The sequence below is a fragment of the Cheilinus undulatus genome, linkage group 6 (assembly GCF_018320785.1).
Source record: "Cheilinus undulatus linkage group 6, ASM1832078v1, whole genome shotgun sequence".
NCBI lineage: Eukaryota > Metazoa > Chordata > Actinopteri > Labriformes > Labridae > Cheilinus > Cheilinus undulatus.
Window position 1 is genome coordinate 52108640 of NC_054870.1, and position 22598 is coordinate 52131237.

The 22598-nt window shown below is 39.6% G+C and overlaps 2 protein-coding genes across 5 annotated transcripts in view; both read right to left on the minus strand.

Moving 5' to 3' along the window:
• The window catches only part of LOC121510693 (arginyl-tRNA--protein transferase 1), a 143636-nt gene extending 142822 nt beyond the window's left edge, over positions 1-814 (minus strand). For all 4 annotated transcript variants that reach the window (XM_041788863.1, XM_041788862.1, XM_041788861.1 and 1 more), the window contains exon 1: positions 677-814. In XM_041788863.1, the coding sequence (XP_041644797.1) occupies positions 677-776 (100 nt within the window). In that variant the 5' untranslated portion in view covers positions 777-814. The remainder of the gene's footprint in view (positions 1-676) is intronic.
• Positions 815-1478: 664 nt separating this feature from the next.
• On the minus strand, positions 1479-16997 carry LOC121511551 (delta-1-pyrroline-5-carboxylate synthase-like). The gene is made up of 17 exons (XM_041790289.1): positions 16892-16997; positions 14082-14199; positions 11885-12036; positions 11583-11732; positions 11354-11458; positions 11117-11275; positions 10686-10776; positions 9130-9254; positions 8895-9039; positions 8737-8810; positions 8330-8429; positions 7481-7701; positions 5141-5278; positions 4865-5060; positions 4603-4724; positions 3880-4162; positions 1479-2237 (listed from the first exon to the last, which is right to left on the minus strand). The coding sequence occupies exons 2-17, from the start codon at positions 14176-14178 to the stop codon at positions 2056-2058; spliced, it is 2340 nt and encodes a 779-aa protein (XP_041646223.1). The 5' UTR covers positions 14179-14199; positions 16892-16997; the 3' UTR covers positions 1479-2055.
• Positions 16998-22598: the final 5601 nt, after the last annotated feature.

The following is a 22598-nucleotide window of genomic DNA, read 5'->3' on the forward strand; positions in this document are numbered from 1 at the left end:
TTTTATTATTATGGTAGAGAAATCAGCGGCATAAAGCTTTATCAATAATATAAAGTAATATTATTGTCAGAAATTCAGGGTTTGTTTACAACCATGAAGGAGAACTGGCTGGAAGATGCTAACGGCTAAGACCAGAGTTAATAATAACCTGAGACTAGCCTCAGATAACCTCAGGCTAATGCTAACTAACGTGAGGCCGAATGTGTAATCACCTATATACAGTAAATAAACGGCGAATTAAAGTGACTCAAACTCGTTGACATTAGGATTATAGTTTCAAAATTAGCTAGCAGACTACAGATCTAGTGTGTCGGTGTAAACAGTGACCGTGGTATCTGGTGCCTTTCAGCCGAATATGTCGAGGAACTACCGATATTAAAGACTGATAAAGTCCGTAAAAAGACTCGTTTGAGTTTCGTATATACGATAATGTCAAAAATATTCCTCAGATTAATCTTTAACTACAATTAGGACAAATAAGAAATTCGCAAGGACGCTTAATATTATCAACTGGTAAAAACGTTCGGCTGAAAGTCACAAGTTGACACGGTCACACTTTACACCGTAACACCGTTCACTTTCCCAGCAACTAGACGGCGCTAAATCGTTAGCATAAGCTAGGTCACCGACCAGCCTGATTAGCCTCGTTTCGTTGGTTCTTCAATCAGTCACTTACCGTGAGAAAAGTTCCCGGTTTGGTTCTTACAGTAGCCGCAGCGGTAGCCGTCATCTCCGCCGAAATATTCCACTATAGTGTAGGACTTGTTCCCAGCCATCGTTGCCGTTCGGCTCTGACAGCTCCGTTTACCCGGTGTCCGGGCTAACCAACACTGCCTGCCAAGTCCCGCCCACCACGCTGCGTCATTAGTGATGCGTTTAAGCGGAGTGGGACATTCGATGATGTGACTTTGGGTTCTCCGTTTTCCCTGACAAAGAAAGGCGTTTTTTGGGGGGAGTGATGACAAAGAAGGTCTTATGGATTTATTTGTCCACACCACTCATTCAGTTATTCTTGCACTGGCTATAAAAACACAAAACTAACAAAATAATATTGAGTGTAAAACGTCAGGATGTCGTTTAAACACACCATGAACTTATTGACAGTGGTATCCTACTACTCTAAATGACAACATAACTGCGGTTTTTACTTTTATTTAAACCACTATAATTGAGCAACTTTATTTAGTTTTAAAACAGTTTTAAACTCATAGACCTCAGTAACAAAAAGTTCCCTATAAACTGTTAAGTGACGAAAAATGTCCATACAGGAAAAACTGAAATAAAATGAATATGAATCAATATTTTTTCCGTTTTAAAGGACTCCAATCTTTTAATCAGCTTTATTCCTGTTAATAAAAATCAATAATCTAATAATTTAGAAATTGAATTAAATCGGTTTGGGTTTTATTAAGTCTAAAAAACACCATCTCAACTGTAGGGACAGACCGCCGTCTGTCCCTACAGTAAGAAAAGTTTCTACTGTAAAAAGATTTAACCAGTCATGTGATGCATATTTTCTGGTTTCCAGTTGGTGACATAAAAACACAAAATCCTGTTTAAAGAACTGTACAGTATATTTATTTCTCTTGTGTGCAAAGAGGAAAGGATCCAGCCAAAAATAAATGAACCAAGGTCCTGCACAACACCTTTTACAGTAAATTACAAAAAGACAGAAGGAGAGTTTTTAAATGTAGAAAAATAAGTTAGAAAACCACAGCTGGACAATGATAGTTTCATAAAAATGACCTTAACGAGGAAAGAGTTTTGTTTTCACACACACATAACAGAGAAAGGTTATTTAACTGTTTAGTTTCCATGATTCGTTCTCTCTCAGTCCTGTAACAATCTCTATTTTCACGATTTGGCATGAATCTTTGAGTTCCTGTTTGATAAATTTGTTCACAAAAACATGAACTTCATGTCCGGTTATTGAGCGTCTGTCCTGCATGCAGATGAAGTGGATTGTGATGAAGCAGCAGCTACGAAGCTGAAGTGCTAAACTGTAAATTAAACTCTGCAGATATCACTCATGATGATGTTTCTTCAGTCGGGCTCCTAACTGAAGCTACCCTGGGGAACAGGGATGTTTTCATGAAGGTATTTCATGCTTCCCTGCTCAGAGAAATCTGCCACCGTGTGTCCGTCCCCTCGAAGGACCCATTTAGTGGTCAGGAGCCCCTCCAAACCCACGGGGCCTCTGGCATGGATCCTTGCTGTGCTAATTCCGACCTCAGCCCCTGGAAAAGACAAGAAATTAAATTTTTGGACACATTTTAAAGGAAATGGTGATGAGAGCCATTTACAGATGAGTGTTTATTTTTATTTCCTAGAAAATGAAGTGGGAGTGAAGCATGGAAACAGACAAAATGGTTTACATCTGTCTTTCAAAACCAGCAAATTGAGCTTGAGGTGTGCAAAGAACTAGGAAAATGCTATCAAGATGCCAAAGCTTGAGCAATTCATGACTGTGCCAACTTTTCAAATTGTGGAAAAAAATGCAATATTGAGCCACGTTTAAGTCCTGAAAGTGGCGACACATTCAGGCAATAAAGAAAAAAATGTGTTTCTCAAACATATATACCAACAATCTGTCGCTTATATTCACTTTCCTTTGTTGGCAAGCTTTGAAAAAGTGAGGCAAAGGAAACCCTGGCTGTTTAACAAAAGTTGCCAACCATGTCCTACTATTTGGCAAAAATGAAGGGGAAACGCCCCCAACATCCCCAGCTTCACCAGCATTCTGTCCTCTGCCTTTGAAGATGATGTCATCCTTTAGTGTCTATAAATCATTCCATCCTCTGCCTTTGAAGATCATGTCATCCTTTACAGTCTATAAAACATTCCATCCTTTTCTTCTGAAGATGATGATTTCATTTTTAAGTGTCTATAAAACATTCAGCCTTTACCTTTGAAGATGATGTCATCCTTTAAAGTTTATGAAATATCCCATCCTCTCCCTTTGAAGACGATGTCATCCTTTATGGTCTATAAAACATTATATTCTCTCCCTTTGAAGATGATGTCATCCTTTATGGTCTATAAAACATTATATCCTCTCCCTTTGAAGATGATGTCATCCTTTAAAGTTTATAAAACAATCCACCCTCTGCCTTTGAAGATCATGTCATCCTTTACAGTCTATAAAACATTCCATCCCTTTTATTTGAAGATGATGGCATCCTTTAATGGCAAGAAAACATTCCATCCCTTTCTTCTGAAAATGATGTCATCCTTAAATGTCTAAAAAAACATTCTATCCTTTACCTTTGAAGATGATGTCATCCTTTGAAGTTTATAAAACATTACACCCTTTGCTTTTGAAAATGATGTCATCCTAAAAATTTTATTAATCAATCCATCCTCTGCCATTAAACCGTCATCCTTTACAGTTTATAAAACACTCCATCCCCTGCCTTTGAGGATGATGTCATCCTTTCAAGTTTATAAAACACTCCATCCTCTGCCTCTGAAGATGATGTCATCCTTTATAAACATTCTCTCCACTGCTTGTTGCTTGCAGGCTGGTCTTAGCCCCCAGTTGTTATTCCAATCTAACTAGTACCCCACAAAGTTTTACATCTTAATAGTATATCAGCATTTCCATCAAAAGCATATTTACGATAAAATGAGGGAGGAAAGCTGGAGCCAGCCTTTAGGACCAAGCATACTCAGATTCAGGTCCCTAATGTGAAACCACCTTTACAGCGTATCATGACAATCCCAGTACAAAAAAGCATCCTACTGATACCTAGAAAGATTTTTTTCAGTCTTGATAACTCCACCAGCTCCCCCATCCTTTCCCTCTCTATATCCTTTCACAAATCTGATGGATTTACATTCCTGATTTATAAGAGCAGCCATGTCTGATTCTGTACATACCTAATCCGAAGCGGTATCCATCTGCAAAGCGAGAGCTGGAGTTCCAGAAAACACAGGCACTGTCCACCTGCTGCAGGAACTGCTCGGCTGTCTCCTCGTTTTCAGTCACGATGACATCCGTGTGGGAGCTGCCATATTTGTGGATGTGGTCAACGGCGTCTTGCATGCTGTCCACCACCTCGATGCAGCACTCCAGATCTCCATACTCAGTCCTCAAAGACTTCACCTCAGAAGGGCTGAAGGTTAGATAGGACGCAAACCTTGGGCCTGCGTGAATCTTCACCTGAGGGAAACAAGAAAACTCTGCTCTTAACTAGAACTATGACCTGATGGTTGAATACCTCCCAAGGCATACAGTGCTGTGAAAAAGCATTTGCCCTCTTCCTGATGTTTTGTTTTGTTTTGGTTTTGTTTTTTTTTTTTTGCATATAAGGGAAAACATCCAAACCTACCTTGCCCCATGTGACAAAGTCATTGCTCTCTAAACCTAATAACTGGTTGTTCCATCCTTGGCAGCAACAACTGCAAGCAGGCATTTGTGATAACTGATTGTGGAGGAATTGTGGCACACTCTTCTTCGCAGATTTTTTTAAATTCATGATTTAACAAGGGGAGAAATGATCATTTCACATGGGGCCAGGTTTGGAAAGCTTTTTTCCTCTAATAAATGAAATCATTATGTAGCACCTCTGTAAGAACCAATAGTGTATTTGTGTTTCTTACATGTTCTGTTCTCAGCATGTCGATGATCTGGTCAAATATGGGCGTTCTCAGTAAATCTCTATGAATAAGGAGAGTCTCCATGGCGTTGCAGGCTGCAGGGTAGTCACACTTGGAGTCTTTGACTAAAATAAACCAAAGATGCACTTATGTAGATGTCAGTTCTGTGTATACTTTGAGATTATGGTAAAAAACACACCTCTTGGACCATATAAGGGAATAAAAATTTAAGAATCAAAATGAAAACAACATTCTTTTTACATACCAACATCAATAGCTTTGTCGATGCTGGCGTCCTGGTCGATATAAACGTGGCAAACGCCCTCGCTGTGACCGAGAACAGGAATTCCCTTCGCCGCTCTCTGAATGTTTCTGACCAGCTGAGACGAGCCGCGTGGAATAATAAGATCAATCAACTTATCCAGCCTGCACAGATCCTCCACTTCTTCACGTGTGCTCACCTGTGACAGACATTTTTAATCAATATTTTAATTTAAGCTGTAAAAGTGGGAAACATCACACCGTTTGATTGCAGTTTTACCAGCTGAATGGCGTCCGTGACACCATGAATGGAAAGAGCTTCCTGAGTGAGTTGGTGGAGGATTTTATTGGTGTTTGAAGCTTCTTTTCCGCCCTTCAGCAGCAAAGCATTTCCACTGGCGATGGCCAGTGCCGACACCTGAAACATGAAATACAAAACATGACACTGGCATTTACAGATTCAAAATGATCAACTATACGATGACAGGGCTGGTTAGCAAGGTCATAGGGGAGAGCAGGGTTGGTTGTCACAGTCATGACACCTTGCCACCAGAGAGCACTGTCTTCCAATATTTAGTATGAAAATGTCCAGAATTGGGATCAGAGCTCACCTACATAGTCCTTTCTGGAGTAGGACAGCTGAACCTGAAGTGGGAGGACTTTTGGGGGTTTTAGTGTCAAATTCTAAATATTCTACTCCTCAGTATTGTCCTCTAGGCTTTTACACAACGGGATTATTAAAAAAAAGAAAATTGCTAGCCTTAAAAAGAGTGAAGGGAAAGCTATAGTTTAGATCAGTGTTACTCAACCCTGCTCAAAGAGTCAGATTTTTGAAAAATACCTTTGCAAGAGCCACAATCTAAGTGGTGAAAGGCTGCAAAAATGGGTAAAAGTGGCAATAAAAACAACTTAAAGGTGGCAGAAAAGTTTAAAATGCAGCAAAAAAAGTAGCACAAATGGTTAAAAAGGGTCAAAGTAGGTATAAAGTGGCAAAAAGGGGCAGAAAGTGGCTAAAATGGGGAGAAGTGGCCAAATAAAGAGTTAAAGGTGGCGCTACAGGTCAAACAGCAGCAAAAACATGGCAAAAATGAATGAAAAGTGACTAAAATGGGCAAAAAGCAGCAAAAAAAGGTGCAACAAATGGGCAAAGGGCAGCAAAGTGTGGCAAAAAGGGCAGCAAAGAGTGGCAAAAATGGGAAAAAGTAAATTTAGTAAAAAATTGCTAAATAAAGAGAGAAAATGGCAAAAAGCAGGATAAAAGTGGCAAAAATGGGTTAAAAGTGGAAAAAAGAAGTGCTTAAATTGGGCTTAAAGCAGTAAAAATGGATTAATATTGGCAAAACATGGAAAAAAAGGGCAAAAATTGCAAATAAGGGCAATGGAAATACTCAGAAAAAAAATAAATAGTTGGCACATAAAGCCAATGGATATTTGTGGGCAACAAACTGATTAATAGGACTTGCACTGGAAAATTTCTGAGGTCAAAGTTTCCCTTTTTATGGTTTTCTGGGGTAAAATATATTAAATTAAGACATAAGAGAGCCACAAATCATCATAAAAGAGCATCAGTGTTAATTTTGGCAGCTATTTTTAATTTTAGTCTTAAGACAAATTTTTTTTGTAGTTTTAGTCACATTTTAGTCATTTCTATCCTTTTGGTTTTAGTATAGTTTCAGTCGACGGAAACTCAAAACACTTTAGTCTACTTTAAGTCCATAAAAATTCCTCACGTTTAAGTCTTTACTTTTAGTCCAAGCATTTATCTTCCTGCCTAAATCTGGTACCAAATCATGGTAGTGTGTTCTCTGCCCTCTGCCAAACCTGGGGTCCCTGCTTTCTACAGCTGAGAGGCAGAATAGATACAGATGCGTTGTGATTGCAAGATTTACCATCAGTAGAGAAATACCATGGATTTTGAATGTCCATCGAAAACTACTTTACATGTTAGTCTAGTTTTAGTCATCTTGACGAAAACTAAACTTACTTTTAGTCAGTTTTAGTCATCACAGATCTATTTTTGTCATGGAAAAAGGCTGTCGACGAGTCGTTTTAGTCAAATTTTAGTCAACGAAATTAACACTAAGCCACATGTGGCTCAAGAGCCACACGTTTAGTATCACTGGTTTAGATCACTCTTGCAGGAATCTATCTGTGTTAGTTTCAAGGTTCATTTTCTAGCATGGCCTACTGTAATATAGGCTCGGCCTATGGGAAATTAGCATTACTACTGAGGGGTTCAGTCTTAACCGTTTAGCTAGAAAACTGTGCACATCCCGAGATTTGTTGACTGTAAATAGCTGCAGAAATTTCTGCCTAGGCTTTTATCTTCTGATACCAATGTTATGCTTATAACATTGTGAATCTCTAGTTTTTGATTAAGCCTCACATGTTTGACCAGAAAAGACTCCAGCCTATAAAAAGTCATGTTTTCTTTAGCCAATGGCCATGATATAATGTGGATAATTTCCTCTGAGGTGTCCTCTACTTTAAGTATATAAAGACTGCAGAACTAATCGCTCAGTGTGTGGCCCATACATTTTCTGAAAATGGAAAATGTCCTGATGATCCTTTACTTAAATCTGCATCAAATCCACAAGCAGGGAAATTTGTGTTGACTGACCTGTGGGAGACAGTCGGGGCGGGACTCAAAGATGACCAGCAGGACTCCGATGGGGACGGTGATCTGCTCCAGCTCCAGGTTGTTAGCCACCCTGGTCCTCCTCAGGACTCGACCCACGCTGTCTCTGGAGGACACGGCGAGTTGACGCAGGCCGATGGCAAGGCTGTTTAGCTTGGCAGTGGACAGACTGAGACGGTTTATCATCGGCTGGGACAAGCGACCTGTGAGGACGCAGAATACACATAGAACACTGAAGAACTAAAGCGAACACTCTGCTTATCCTGTTAAAGTTTCAAATGACCATTCAGGTTTCACCCCAACTTTTTTAATCCCCTGCTAACATTTCCCACTTTTGTTATGATCTAAAATTTGCCAGATTCTCTTACTTTTGGCAATGTGTCATGCAAAACAGATAATAAAAGCTGGCCAACACTGGGAGGATCGTTGTCTGCTCAAACCTGACAAAGTCCATAAACTCACTGTAAAAGGAATAGCAAAGTAGACTTTCGATTTATGCTATGGTGAAAGAAGCAAAAGACGGTAGCAGCTCTACATTTTGCACATTCATGTTAGGGACTAGAGGGTCCTCATTCCTTTGTAATTCTATTTAAAGAAGCAAGAAATCAGCAGTGGAAATCAAGGGGTAGGTGTGAAAGTTAAAAATGCAACTGAGCCAAAGATCCTTACAGGGACATTAAAGTGAATCTCATCACACTTCTAGGATTTCATATAGTGACAGGGCTTTTTCACACCAGTGCTAAGATGTAAACAGACTGCAGCTTAAAAAAAGATGATTCAGGACTCCTAGATGTGCCAGTTTCTGAATGTGTGAGTCTTTTTGGTCAGTACCTGACGCTGCAGCGAGCTCCATGTCTCTCTTGTTGGCGCTGAGGATCTCGTCTTTCTTTTCTGTTAGCAGCTCAGAAAGACAGCAGATTATCTCCCCTCTCTGGATAAACAAACACAAAAGACATCCACAAATATGACGAAAAATGCCAGAATTAGGCTGCTAAAAATACAGCTATTCCTTACTTGCTGATTTTAAAATAATCCAATGTTTGCCTGTTTGCAATTTATCTAATTTGCCCGGTGTAGCCAAAAGAATGTCCTACTCTAATGTTAATATTAAGCTCAATTAATCTAAATATGACAGGACTGAAATAAAACTCAAATATTTAAATCACATGAGTTAATTAAATCATTATACTGAGTACTGATAATCTTCAGGGATCATTTAGAAAGAACTGGAAACTCACCTGTTCAGGATGCAGTGAGGCTAGAGTCCGGCCTGCATGTCGCGCCATCTCAGTTTGCTGCTCAACAGTCGGACCTGGTGATGACAAAAATACACAAACTCATAAAGACACAAAACTAAAGCAGTGTAATATTCACATCAGACAGAAGCAGCGTGTACCTGCAGGTTTAACTTCAGAGAAGAACGTGCCGACTTTCTTCCCCTCCACGATGTCGGTGATGACGTGACCGGTGACTTTAGGATGCGTGCCATTAGCGATGACAACAGACGTTCCACCCTGCAGCGCCCACAGCGCTGCTTTCACCTGGGTCAGACCACATTAGAAGGTTAAAATCATCATCAAACTGACCTTTCCCTGTTTACTCTGAGATTGATCGCCGTCCGTCAGGCTGACCTTGGCCTCCATGCCTCCGATGCCGACTCTGGACTTTGTGCCGTACGTGATGGACTGCTGGTCTCCAGGATAAAAAATGTCGATGAGCTTAGCGTCGTCTGTTCCTGGGGGGCTGTCGTACAAACCTGTGAAAAAGATCCATTTATTTTTCATCTTTAACATTCAACAGGGACAGGACAGAAGAAGAGACACAGGAAACATGCAGAGAAAGAGTGAGAGAGCATGCACTAAACAGCACCAAGATTTTTTTTCAGACCTGTAACCAGTGCATAGAGAACTGGAGTCTCTGTTAATACCAACCCAGCTAAACCTGTCAACCCAGACTTATTTATTCAGTCCATTAAAAAGCCAAACCTCAGTATGGGTGCCACGGAAAAGATTAATAAGCAAGAGGCTGGGCACTCTACAGAAAGTCTCTTTTAACAGAAACTCACAAAAATAAGACATTAATGAACAAAATGGTGCAGAAATGGTACTTTATTTTGAAAGTGCCACTGCTCAGTTGCTATCTGAGAAAACACTGTTTTAAAAATGGTTCTACATCCTTTGTGGTGTTTTGCTTAACAAGTGTGATGACTAAGGTTGAGCAATTAATCATACTACAGTTCCTTAATTTACAGAAGGTGCAGTACTCTTGTAACAAAATACCAGTTTAACCTCCTCAGACCTGCGTTATTGTTTGGAATGCATTTTTAATTTCTCCAACTTCTTCTGGAACAGTACAGCCTGCAGCTCAGCCTGTAGCTCAGCCTGTAGCTCAGCCTGTAGCTCAGCCTGTAGCTCAGCCTGTAGGTAAGCTTGCAGCTCAGCCTGTAGCTCAGCCTACAGGTAAGCCTGCAGCTCAGCATGCAGCTCAGCCTGCAGCTCAGCCTGCAGCTCAGCCTGCAGCTCAGCCTGCAGCTCAGCCTGTAGCTCAGCCTGCAGCTCAGCCTGCAGCTCAGCCTGCAGCTCAGCCTGTAGCTCAGCCTGCAGCTCAGCCTGTAGCTCAGCCTGCAGCTCTGCCTACAGCTCTGCCTGCAGCTCAGCCTGTAGCTAAGCCTTCACCCCAGCCTGCAGCTAAGCCTTCACCCCAGCCTGCAGCTAAGCCTTCACCCCAGCAATAATCAGGGCATGAGCCCATTTCTTGCAGCTGATTATCTGTCCAAATTATCCTCAAGAGTGTGTCAATGTGATTGTTTTTATTGCTCCTGGTGGAGCTGGAGCCTCCCTGGTCTCTAATCATAAAAATCAAACATGCTTGATATCCAGGATCAGCTGCCTCTGACTGATGTGACCAGGCCTGGAGGGTGATATACGTTTAGGAAAGGAGCAGCTTTAATTGAAAACTATGAGGCACTGCAGGTCCTGACCTCTCATTTCTCCTTCTCTTTACAATGTTAAAATATACGACTGGTAACACACTAAACAACTTAAAGCTCGAGTCTTTACCTGCTCATGTCAGGGGTCTTGGCTTGATTTGAGACTTGTTAGAACTGATTAGTATTAAATTAGTAAATATAACACATTCTACACTATGGATGGATAGTTAGGTATGAAATGAACCATTACTTTATTACCTTCAACATCAGACAGGGCGATCAGAAGGTCTGCTTTCATTTCTACGGCGAGCCGTGCCGCCAAGCTGTCGTTATCTTTGATGCTTATGACCTAAAACGCACAGAAATGTCACTAAAATCAAAAGGAAAACAGCGTAATCTTCTGTTAAATAGGTTAGACAGAACTGCTAGCCCTCTAGTCTTATTCCATAAAAGGTAAACAACACATGCTCCAATATTTCAGAGATATAACAAGGAAGCCTGGGACAATAAACAGATGACCACTGCTGAAATAACACTTAGCCTGGCACTAAAATGAAAATTCAAAATACAACAAAAATAGCATTGAAATGTAAGAAAAGAGAGGGATTTAAACTTTCATTTAAGGTAACTACCACCCAAAAACTGGACCACATTCAGGATTCCCAGCATGCACTTCACACAGTACTCACATTGACCCCCTGCAGGTCACTGTTGGGAACAGGCGGAGGGACGACGGCGTCGTTGGTGTTGATGATGGGAACGATGTTCATCCTCAGCAGCTCGTGCAGCGTGCTGTTCAGGTTTCGACGCTTCTGCTCATCATGAAAGTCCAGGTTTGTGACCAGAATCTGCAGACAGACATGTAGACGTGATATTTAACACATGTAGGCCGTGTTTTTATGGTGTTAGACAGAGGGGTATTGTACCTGTGCAGTGCAGGTGCTGTACTGGGTGAACATGGCCTCGTATAACGCCATCAGACCGCTCTGTCCTGCAGCTGCACACGCCCTCGCCTCCAAAACGGGTACTGACTAAAAAGGAGAGATTTCACCAAAAAACAAAAGACTATGACAAGAAAGTCAACAGACTGTCTCTTGTGTGAGAACATTTCTCAAAGATTAGTCAAAAATCTTGAGTTCAAAGCTGTTTTTTCACCATTTCTTTGAGCTGGTTCTGTCCTGAATGCAGGGCTTGTCTGACGCTCTGAGACAGCAGGATCTCATGTCTCAGTCTCTGCTTCCCAAACGCCACAGCTCCGCTCGTCACGATCATCATCTCTCTGCCTTGATTCTGCAGCACGGCCACCTGGAAACACAAACACCAAACTTATCATTCAAGTCCAGATCAGTTCCTTTGGTCTTGTTTTTACCAACATAACACCGTCTATAAAATCACACACATTCCTTTAAAACACAGACACTCTCTCATCTACATCAGCTGAAAAAACATGGTGTTACCTGCTCGACTATAGAGGCCAGGCGTCCCAGCGCCAGCCCGCACTCATCTCCCCGGGTCACCACAGCGCTCCCCAGCTTCACCACGATACGTTTGGCCTGTTTCAACTCACTGCGGTGGGCAAAAGACTTCCCATGGGGCCGTGGGAGAGAGACTGCAGAAAATAATCATATAAAATAATAAAAGCAGAAAGGTTTAGAACACATCATTAGCATGTTTAAAGCAAACTGTACTTAATTTTACTTAGGTAGCAGCTCTTTACAAGTATTAAGCACAAAAAGCGCCAAAGAGAAACCAAACGTATGAGCAGCAAAAACAAAAGTTCAAAATTAAAATTCAGATTTTGCCAGGTTTAAAGGAAAAAAACAACAGGAATTTTTGAATGATTACATAATGTTAGCGAAAGGTAAAAGTAGACACATAAGGATTTCCTTTCCAATGTGTCATTCGCCACCCAGTTTCTGACTATCTACCCAATCCTACTTCAGAGGTAGCATCTCTATCTAATGCCTTATCTAAATAATGGCAAAAAGCCCAAGAAATAGATAACGAATTATAATAATAATAATTTATAATAATAATAATAATAAAAATAATAATAATTATAATAATAATGATAATAAGTAGGGCTGTCACACAAACAATTGAAGACTTTAAATTAGTCTCAGATTTTCTTTTGTTAATTTCCATCAGTCCTCCCTTCTGCTGCATTTTGAAATTGACAACTTTGCCTATGCAGTTTTGTTTGAAATTAAGTCTTTTGGGTCTTATTATTGCTTTTCCTTTAGAGACAGGACAGTTAATAGAATGGGAAACAGAAAGGAGAATTGAACCTGGGCTGCCCAAATACACGGGGCGCAACCACACCGCTACATGTGCCCCATTGATAACTGTTTTTGTTTCATTTTGGGTTTCTATACTGTCTTAAAATAAGAGTAATTTACATTCTGTTTGGATACAATCCTGCTTTATCATGAAAGAAAATAAGGAACTTTGGGTAGAACTGTAGAGACTATAACATAAACTTAGCCACAGAAAAAAGAACCTGTTATGGACTGAAAAGCAAACATGAGAACAACCAAACAACGTGCATACTGCAACTGCAGCCATCATGCATTCACGTCTGCAAGGTTATCACCAAGCATATCTCTAGTCTAAGGCAGTGGTTCTCCTCCTTTTCAGCCCACGACCCCCAAAATAAAGATGCCAGAGACCGGGACCCCCACTGTACCTGAAGGTGGTTGAACACAACCATGCAACATCAAGAATAGTCATGTGCCGACAAGGCCATCCAGGGTTAAAAGGGAGGGTTTCTGGAACCAAACTGGGGGCCAATGGAGGTCAGCAAAATCATGGAGCATTGTGAAGCTAAGCTGTGAAAACCATACTTAATATCTAACCTAAATAATAACCACCCATATCAAAGAAAAAAATATCTCTCTGTTCAGTTGTGTAGTAAATAGCCTTCTTAAAATGAAAATAACTTTTGTTAGCAACATTTAAAATGGGGGAAAGATTGCTTCAATTAGTTAATAATGGCAAAAAATGTGGAAAAGGTGTTAACATCTGATTTTTCAAAGAACATAAATGGGTTAAAAGTGGCAAATTTTAGATAAAATTGGTAAAAAATAACTCAAAATACATTAAATTGTCAAAAATAGGCACAAAAAGTGGTAAAAGGGGATTAAAAAATGGCTAAAATGGCTTTAATGTACAAAAAATTGGGGGGAATTAGGTGGACTGGGATGAAAAATTGGTATAAACAGGCAAAAATAGGATAATGGTGGTTAAAATGGGCAAAAAGGGATGTAAAAAGTGGTTGACAGTGGCAATAATGAGGCAATTATAGACATAAAGTGGCAAGATTTGGTTTAGAAGTGACAAAAACAGGCAGAAAAATGTGTTGGAAAAGGTATAAAATTGACACAAATGGGTTTTAAGTGGCAAAAATGTGCTAAAATTGGCAAAATTTGTGTTAAAAAGTGATGAACATTGGTTAAAATTTGGTAAAATTGGTGTACAAACAGTGTTATTTACAAAAATACCTAGTTTTTTAAGGCATCTGGTGACTACCTCTCAGTGTCTCGCGACCCCGAATGGGGTCCCTACCCCAAGGTTGAGAACCACTGGTCTAAGGTATGTGAAGCAACAGAAGAGGTTTTTTTGCATTATTTAGGTCAAAGATGTTGTAGTACTCACATTTGGCCTGGGAGAAAGTTCTGATAGAGACTGGACAGACATTGGTCCGCCTGTTTCTGGATGGCAGTCGGGAGCAGAGGGCCAGCCGGGCAAACATGGCACAGACACCTGTGGACACCTGTGATGAAGAACATACGTGTCCTGTTACTGTGACAGAACAATAACCTCCAATGACAGCGTTTTCTCAGAGGTGGAGGTGAGAGTGTCCATTTACCGCAGCGGCACCAATAAAAATAGACGCTTTCACAGCTGTACAATCCACAACAGTCACCAGCACTAAGAACATTAAAATATTCTCTGCTTTTTCCACATTTTCTTTTCATGAGTCCAAATGTATTCATCCTTTTTTGCCTTTCTGTCATCATTTGCATTTATTTATTTAGATAAGTATAGCAGGTTCTGCTTTTTCATGCGCCAGTCTTCAACCAGTACTGATTAAGAATCCCACTTTTGATTTTATACATTCACCAATCACTTTTTTATTTACCTATTTAACTGCTCATTTATGCACATATCTAATCAGCCAATCACCAGGCAGCAACCAAATGCATTTAGGAGTGTAGATGTGGTTACAATCGTGTCCTGACTACATTGTTTTTTGTTTTTTTTTTTAAATATACTCGCACTTTTTATTAAATGATCAGTGTTTAATAATTAGTGAAATAAAGCTGAACAATATGACTGTTAAATACCACTACCATTCCCTGTGGAATGTTCCAGGTGTTTATGGGCCATTCCACAACTTTCCTTGTGTTTATTTGCTCCTGTCCCAACTTTTTAGAACATATTCCAGGCATGAAATTTAGCATGTGTGCACATTTCAGGAGGAAACAAGTTTGAGCATTAAATACCTTGTTTCTGTGTTGTATTCAGTTGTATATAGGTTGAGAATAAAGCAAATGACTGTATTGTGTTTTTATTCCAAGTAACAACTTTAAAACATTGAGTTTGTACAGATACATAATAGGGCTTAAAGATTTAAAGCATCTAATTCTGATTAATTTGACACATATGAATTGCAGTATGAATTGTTGTATTGAAGGGAACAACCTGTTTTTTCACTCATTTTGATGAAGAAAAGCATACAAAAATGAGACAAGTAGGATGTTTTTGGTACATACCTAAAAATAGTATTTGAAATATCTGCACGACATGTGGAGCATAGTATCTGCTGCAAAAAAACACACTAACCCTTTACCTACTGAGCCGGCACCGGCGCTGTGTTTTATATGTCTGGAGTATTCTAACCGTAACTCTGTCAAAGTTTGTCCGATCAGAAAAATTTCAACGGTGTTGGAAAGCTGAGAATTGTGGGCATGCGCACATATATGGTTCATAACAGTGCTCACAACCATATGACGTGGGCATTCATAGCAAAATACCAGAAGTATCGCAAGACCGCTACACGGATTCTCAACACTGTAACTCCTTGAAAGTTTTCTCAATCTAAAAATTTCCACCGCTGACAGAGAGCTGAGAATCTGTGCTTTTCAGCAATATATGATGTGTGATATATAAATTATGGTAATGTCAAACAGCACCACGAAAACGGCAGCTTTGGCAGAAGACAAGTGAGAAAGGAGAGTGAAGGAAGAGAGTAAAAGGAGAGCGAGTGAGAGTGGTGTTTTCTTTTCAAAAAATAGCGTTAGATAGTGGCATTTGTGCATGTCTGTCATGTGCAATAACAATATGTTACTGAGAATGTTGAGAATGCATTTTTCCACCTTTATGTGCACTAGCTGTCACCTATGTATATAGTTATCTTTTGCACTGTTTTGCACACCCAGAGTCCTAGACTCAAAAAATGACTAGTGATTGTTCTAAACATGTATAGGTTCACATTTCAAATGTTAAATCAAAACTTCATGAGCAATAACAACATTTCTACTCATTGAAGCCATGAAAAACAAATCTGTTTTTGTGTTTTTCTTCTTTTAAACTGCTGACAATTCCATATAATGTGCAATAATCATTAACCAGATGTTGAAAAGTCAAGTTCAAGTACTCCTGGGAAAAGGGAGCAAAGCTCTCAGACTTAGGGCATTTCCTGACTATTTTAAAAGCCAGAATAACAAAACATGTCCAAATGACCACTTTTAGACTCAGTAGGTAAAGGGTTAAACTGTTTTTTGGACACATATTTCAGGTTAAAGAAACACAATATGTCCTTCAACTTCAACCTGCAGAAGGACATATTGCAATATATTGTCTAAATTTCAAAAAATTGCTCAGCCTTAGTGTATAGTATATATACCTGCTTAAAAATATGCTTTCACTTATTGCCAAAATGCCTTATTTTTGTATTTCATGTCTGTGTTATACATGCAGATGGAAGAGATGAAAATCGGACTTCTTTCAGCATTAATCATCTATCTGTCTGACAGGCTATATGACTGTTTTTTTTAATCTGACATGCAAAGAACATTAGATATTACATGAAAAGCTCCAAGTATTGCTCATATTAATAACATATGTGTCTCATTTTGAACTCTTGCATCATCTCCTCTGAGGTTATCACCTTTGTTTTGGTGTCTGACACACTGACCTAGTAAACATGACGTTGAGATTAGCACAGGTTATCTCCGTAGTAGCATTAAAACACAGCCGTCATGTGTTGTTTATTCAGATTAACTATGTCATATGTGAAGTGTTTAAGTTAATAACTAAAGCTAACAGACTGGAGCTTCATCACTGCTGTCAAAACGTACCCAGAGCTAACTGACGTTAGCTAGCATTAGCATCTGTGAGCTAACTCTGACACGCAAAGCTGCTATTTACGGCTGAATATTCCGTGTTAAACGTCTCCTTACCTGTTAAAGTTAAAATCTATAAACTAGCTCGGCTGGACCAGTGAGAGCGCCGAGGACACACGTCTTCAGCCGGACTGTTGCCGCGCTGCTGCCACATCCACAGCCCACGTTGAGTGGGAAGTGCCGTATGTCAGCTATCCACGAACAAAGTATACGGAAGTTTTCTTCATACGTGGATGCAGTTCTACGGTGTTTACGTACGTAGAGAGCGTCAAATAGGACACACTCGCTGTATTTAGGTGTTGATAGAAACGCCGGATTATTGAGTTTCCTCATGGAAAACTAAGTTTGGATTCTCTCTAAAGCTGGAAAAACAACTCTGGAAGTTTGAGGGAAAAATTCCCGAGTTGACTGTCGACAACCAAAGGCACATAAACGTATATTTTGGTTCTCTACCAGATGTTTATAGTTTTTTGTTTGTTTGTTTGTTTTTCAAAAGTTAAAGCATTCAATACATGTTTTCTCATTTGTAAATTATTGTATTAAATTATTATGGAAATGCGAGTTATTGTCCACGTAAAATAATCAAAATAGAAACGAAAACGTCCGCGGTTGTTTGTTTTTCTTTGGCGAACATTTTGTTCCCGTAAGAAGCCCCGCAGCTTGTGGGAGAACGATTTCACTACTTGGAAGGAACGGAACGGAGCCTCCGAGGAGCACCTGAATGCAGCATAGGTAGCAGTGAGAAGGACGAGCGTATGGATGGAGGGGAAATCATCACAACAATGACGTTTCTGAGTTTATTAACATATTTAGTAAAGAAAACTGTGGAAGCCCATTTCCGCCACTTATAAAAGAAAAATCTAGATCATTATAAAAAGAATCTAAAGTTGAAATAATGAGAAAGAACAAACTTGAAATCTTGAAATTTTTTAAATGATATGATCAAATTTTATAATTCTGAAATTAAAAAAAAAAAAAAAATTTGGAGTTAAGTCATAATTATGAAGTAAAGGGTCGAGGTTCTGAGATAGACAGTTGTTATCATAAGAAGTCGGTATTATATCAAAAAGTAAAATTATGCAAAAGTATGAGATTGAAAGTCAAAATGATGTAATAGCTACTAAGTCATAGTTTATGAGGGTTAGGTTAGGGTGATAAGATTAAAAAGTCAAAATTCAAGGAAATAAGTCAGATAATCAGGATAGTGAACTCAAAATTATGTCAGGAAAAAAATCACAGTTATGATATTTTTTAAAAGTTGAAATTTTGAGGGAAACAGCCATGATTATGAGCTCTAAAAGCTGAAATTATGCAGAGGAAAAATCATCCTCGTGAGATTTGAAAATTCGAAACTATGGGGGAAAAACCATAATGATAAGATTTTTAAAAATCAAAATTATGAGGAAAGAGTCATTGTAATGAGATTTAAAAGTCAAAATTATGAAGAAAAGAGTCTTAAATATGAGATTTAAAGATGTCAAAGTAATGATTAAAAACCATTATTATGAGATAAAAAAATATAACGAACTAAAAAGTCGTTATTATGAGACGTAAAAATTGAAATTATGAGGAATAGAGTCATAATAACTAACTAAAAATAATATTATAAGCTAAAAAGTCTTTAATCATTAAAAAAATAATAATAATGACAAAAAAGTCATAGTAATCAAAACCATCCTAACAGTGAAGCATGGTGGTGGCAGCATCATGCTGTGGGGGTGTAGACATCTTTACATATTTTACATCTGTAAATATATAAATAAATAAATGAATTATCATAGTGACCTGAGGATTCAGAGCCTTTCTAACCCATCCATCCTGACGGAGGCTGAAACCACTGCCATTGGATCACGAAAGTACTGAGTAAAGGGTCTGAATACTCATGCCAGTGTGATATTTCAGTTGTTTAATGTTTTAAACATTTCCAAACACTTGTAAAATTCTGTATTAACTTTGTCAGGGAGGGGTAGTGAGTGTAGAGCAGCGATACTCAACATATGGCTCTGGAGCCACATGTGACTCGTACCTGACATACCTTTCTGACAGTGAGAACAACGCAGGTCACATTGAATCTGACCTTTTCGAATCAGATTTAGGCCACTTTCATGTGTGGTTCTGAATCAGATATGTATCTGATCTTTTGGAAGTTGACTTCAGTGTGAACAGGCAAACAAAAACAATCAGATCTGAGAAAAGCTCAGAATTGAGCATTAATCCCTGCAGTGTGAACGTAGCCTTGTGTCTTTATTTGAAATATTACTGCCCCAGAAAATCTTAAAAAAGGGAAACTTTTTGCCCTTTTTCACAATTTCTTGCCACTTTTCATCCATTTAAGATACGTTTTGCCATTAAATACCACTTTTATCCCATTTTTGCCCATTTAAGCTACCTTTTGCCATTAAATATCACCTATTTCTGACATTTTTTCCCATTTTTGACACTTTTTTGCAACTTTTTCCCCATTTTTTTTACCACTTTTATCCCTTTTTTTGGCCCTTTTCTCAGTTTTTCCCCATTTTACCCACTTAATTTACCTTTTGCCATTAAACACCACTTTTTTCCTAGTTTTTGCCCATTTTAGCTACTTTTGTTTCCAATTTTTACAACGCTTATCCCACTTTTTGCCCATCTAAGCCACCTTTTGCCATTTAATACCACTTGTTTCCTATTTTTTGCCCATTTTGACACATTTTTGCAACTTTTTACCAGTTCTTTACTACTTTTATCCCATTTTTTTACGACCTTTTCACAGTTTTTTCCCCATTTTACCCACTTAATTAACCTTTTGCCATTAAATACCACTTTTTTCCTAGTTTTGCCCATTCTAGCCACTTCTTTTTGCCACTTTTATCCAATTTTTGCCCTTTTTCACAATTTTTTAACCACTTTTCACCTATTTAAGCTACCTTTTGCCATGAAATACCACTTGTTTCCTCTATTTTGCCCATTCTTGCCACTCTTGGCTGCTTTTTGCCCATTTCAGTCACTTTTCACTCATTTTTTGCCATGTTTTTGCCATTTTTGGACCATTTTTTGCTACCTGTAACTCATTTTTTGTCACTTCTCATCCATTTTTGCTACTATCTGACCCCTTTTTCCACCTTTTCCTCCCCATTTTTGCCAATTTTCACCCATATTTGTTGCTTCTTGACCATTTTTGCCCCCTATAATTTATTGTTATTGCTACTTCAAGCTGTTTTTGCCACTTATCACCTCTTAGATTTTGGCTCTTGCAAAGGTATTTTTTAACAATTTGGCTCTTTGGTTGAGCAGGGTTGAGTAACACTGGTTTAGAGAATAAAGAAGAATTTAAACCACTGTAGCATCAGGCGGCGATCTGCTGAAGTATGATCATGTTTTATACAGGTATGGCTGTAGCTGTTGTTTGATAGTATGCAGTATATACAGCATGGAAAGATCCTCATTTCATTGTGTTTGAATTTTTCATGGCTCTGCATAGAGCTGGTATTTTAAATCTTTTAATCCAGTGTGTTGGAAATGTTCCCTTCATTGTTTGTTCTCCTGAGAGTCAATGGCCTGAAACGCTGCTGGAAAACATCAACTCCTCTTTAGTAATCTGACTCCAGGGCCCAGGAGCTGCTGTGAAACATTGATGAGCTGGAGGCCAGGAGCTCCAAGCTCGCCGAGCAGCTGCACCATGAGAGAGAAAGGAGCCATGGGGACTGTGGAGGAATCTCTGAAGTGTCCCGTCTGCCAGGACGTCTTCACAGATCCTGTCACGCTGCCGTGTGGTCACGACTTCTGCCTCAGCTGCATCCAGACCGTGTGGGAGACAGATGAGTCGGACCGTCAGGGCCCTCTCTTCTGCCCCGAGTGTCAAATCCTTCTACCCTCTGACCTCAAGCTACAGGTAGGGATGTCATGATTTCAGGATTTAAAACTGTGAAATGATACTATCTCATCATATACTGGTACATGTTTGATACTATGGCATTAAAATGTAAGTCATGGGCAGCCAATATCTGGAAATATATTGTTTTAAATTATGAAAAAGGCAAACAAACTCTGGAAACATTGCTCCAATTGCAAAAAAATTCTGACAGTGTTCTTGTAGTCAGACATGGTCGATGGTTTTGTGTAATTCAGACTGAGTGAAGGAGTTGTCTCCCAACAACAAACAAAGCTAACTTCAAGGCTAACTGCAGCACACTGCCTAAAATGTTCAAACACATCAGGAACATTTGCCACCAAAAAACTGTCCAGTGTTTTTGAGCAGTTTATACAGTGAGCTGGAGGTTTCCTGCAGTTCCTTTTCTACCACAATCCTATGAAATGCAGATTTCTGAAATATAGTTTTTTTATACTACCAATCAATAGAATACAAGAGAGAGCATTGTTTACATGGTGTCATGGATATTAAAGTATAAACAGTGTTGACAATCCTCTCTGCAGATAAACAGCGATCTTCAGACCAGAGTGAAGGACTTCCTGTCAAACAGACCATCAGCAGCACAGACACAGAGTGAGTCCTCTCCCATTCTCTGCGATCACTGCATCGAGAGCCCGTCTGTGGCCATCAGGACATGCCTGACGTGTGACGCCTCTCTGTGCCACGCCCACGCCCTGCAGCACCAGCTGAGGTCGGCTCTAAGGGAGCACACGGTGGTGGAGGTGACCCAGGATCCTCTGTCTCTGAAGTGCAGGGAGCATCGAGACGAGCTCAAACTCTTCTGCTTGGAGGACAGAGTCTCCGTGTGCTGTCTGTGCGTGCTGGTCGGCTCCCACAAGAACCACCGAGCGCTGCAGCTGCACGAGGCCTGCAGCGACTTCAAGGTAGGGCTGGGCGATATGACGCTCTTTTCTCATAAAGAATTAACAAATGGTTTTCACAATCTTATGATTCTAAACTTTGCAATGATTCTAGTAAAACTCAAACCATACTGAAACCTTTTTGATACGCTGAAGTCCTACAGGCACCTAATACTTTTTAACTGTAGCATTGGCAACATTTCCATATATTAAGCATAAAACTTAGCTCAAGTTCTTCGTTCAGTGTTCATTTCTAAGCACACTACTGACTGATTCCATTCATGCTGCCACATCTAAACTGCTCTACGCTCCGCCGCTCCCTCTGCAAGCCCATTTGTTTAACACTCCTCCACCCAAGCTACTTCTTTATTTTGCTTTGTCTTAATCGATGTCATTTTGGCCTCCTCTGGCTTTTCTTGTAGGATCAGGAAAGGCAGGAATGCGTGCTGTTCCTGCTTGATGCTTTCCACATTGGGTTGTGGGAGTACCAAAAGTGGTAAAAACAAAGCACAGAAACGTAGGAATATTCTGCCATATTTTAATCGAAAGAGGGTGAACCGTTTAAACTATTTATTGGCAACATTAAGAAAAGTGTATGAAACTGGCGAGGAGTAAAACCAGCTTCTTGCCAGTTCTAGGGGGGATTATATGCACATCACCAAGGTGATAGGAAGTTTTTTTGTTTTAAAACTCCAAAGATGAAAAGGTTATCCCTCACACTTAAGGCCTTTGCACACTGGGTGCGATTATTTTGTCCTAATTTTTCACACGTTAAAAAATAAAATCGAGCTCATGTTGTTCTAATGACATTTGCACACTCACACTGACATTTTGGTCCATCATATTTCTTTTGGAACAGGCTCGGTTTTATGCAAAATTTCGCATGAGTTCAAGTCATTTAAATGGGTGACTGATGATTCAAAGCAGTGCCCGCTGCTTCCTCCTAGCTTGCTCATACCCGCCGGACCCCTCCTCTCTCTGTTCTTCTCTCACG

Excerpts from the sequence above, each read along its gene's own strand:
- LOC121511551 (XM_041790289.1), bottom strand. The coding sequence starts at position 14,178 with ATGTTTGCCCGGCTGGCCCTCTGCTCCCGACTGCCATCCAGAAACAGG. Across the intron at positions 8,430-8,736 it reads CCTCACTGCATCCTGAACAG|AGAGGGGAGATAATCTGCTG; the intron begins GTGAGTTTCCAG and ends TTGTTTATCCAG. Across the intron at positions 5,279-7,480 it reads GCCCCGACTGTCTCCCACAG|GTGTCGGCACTGGCCATCGC; the intron begins GTCAGTCAACAC and ends TTCATGTTTCAG.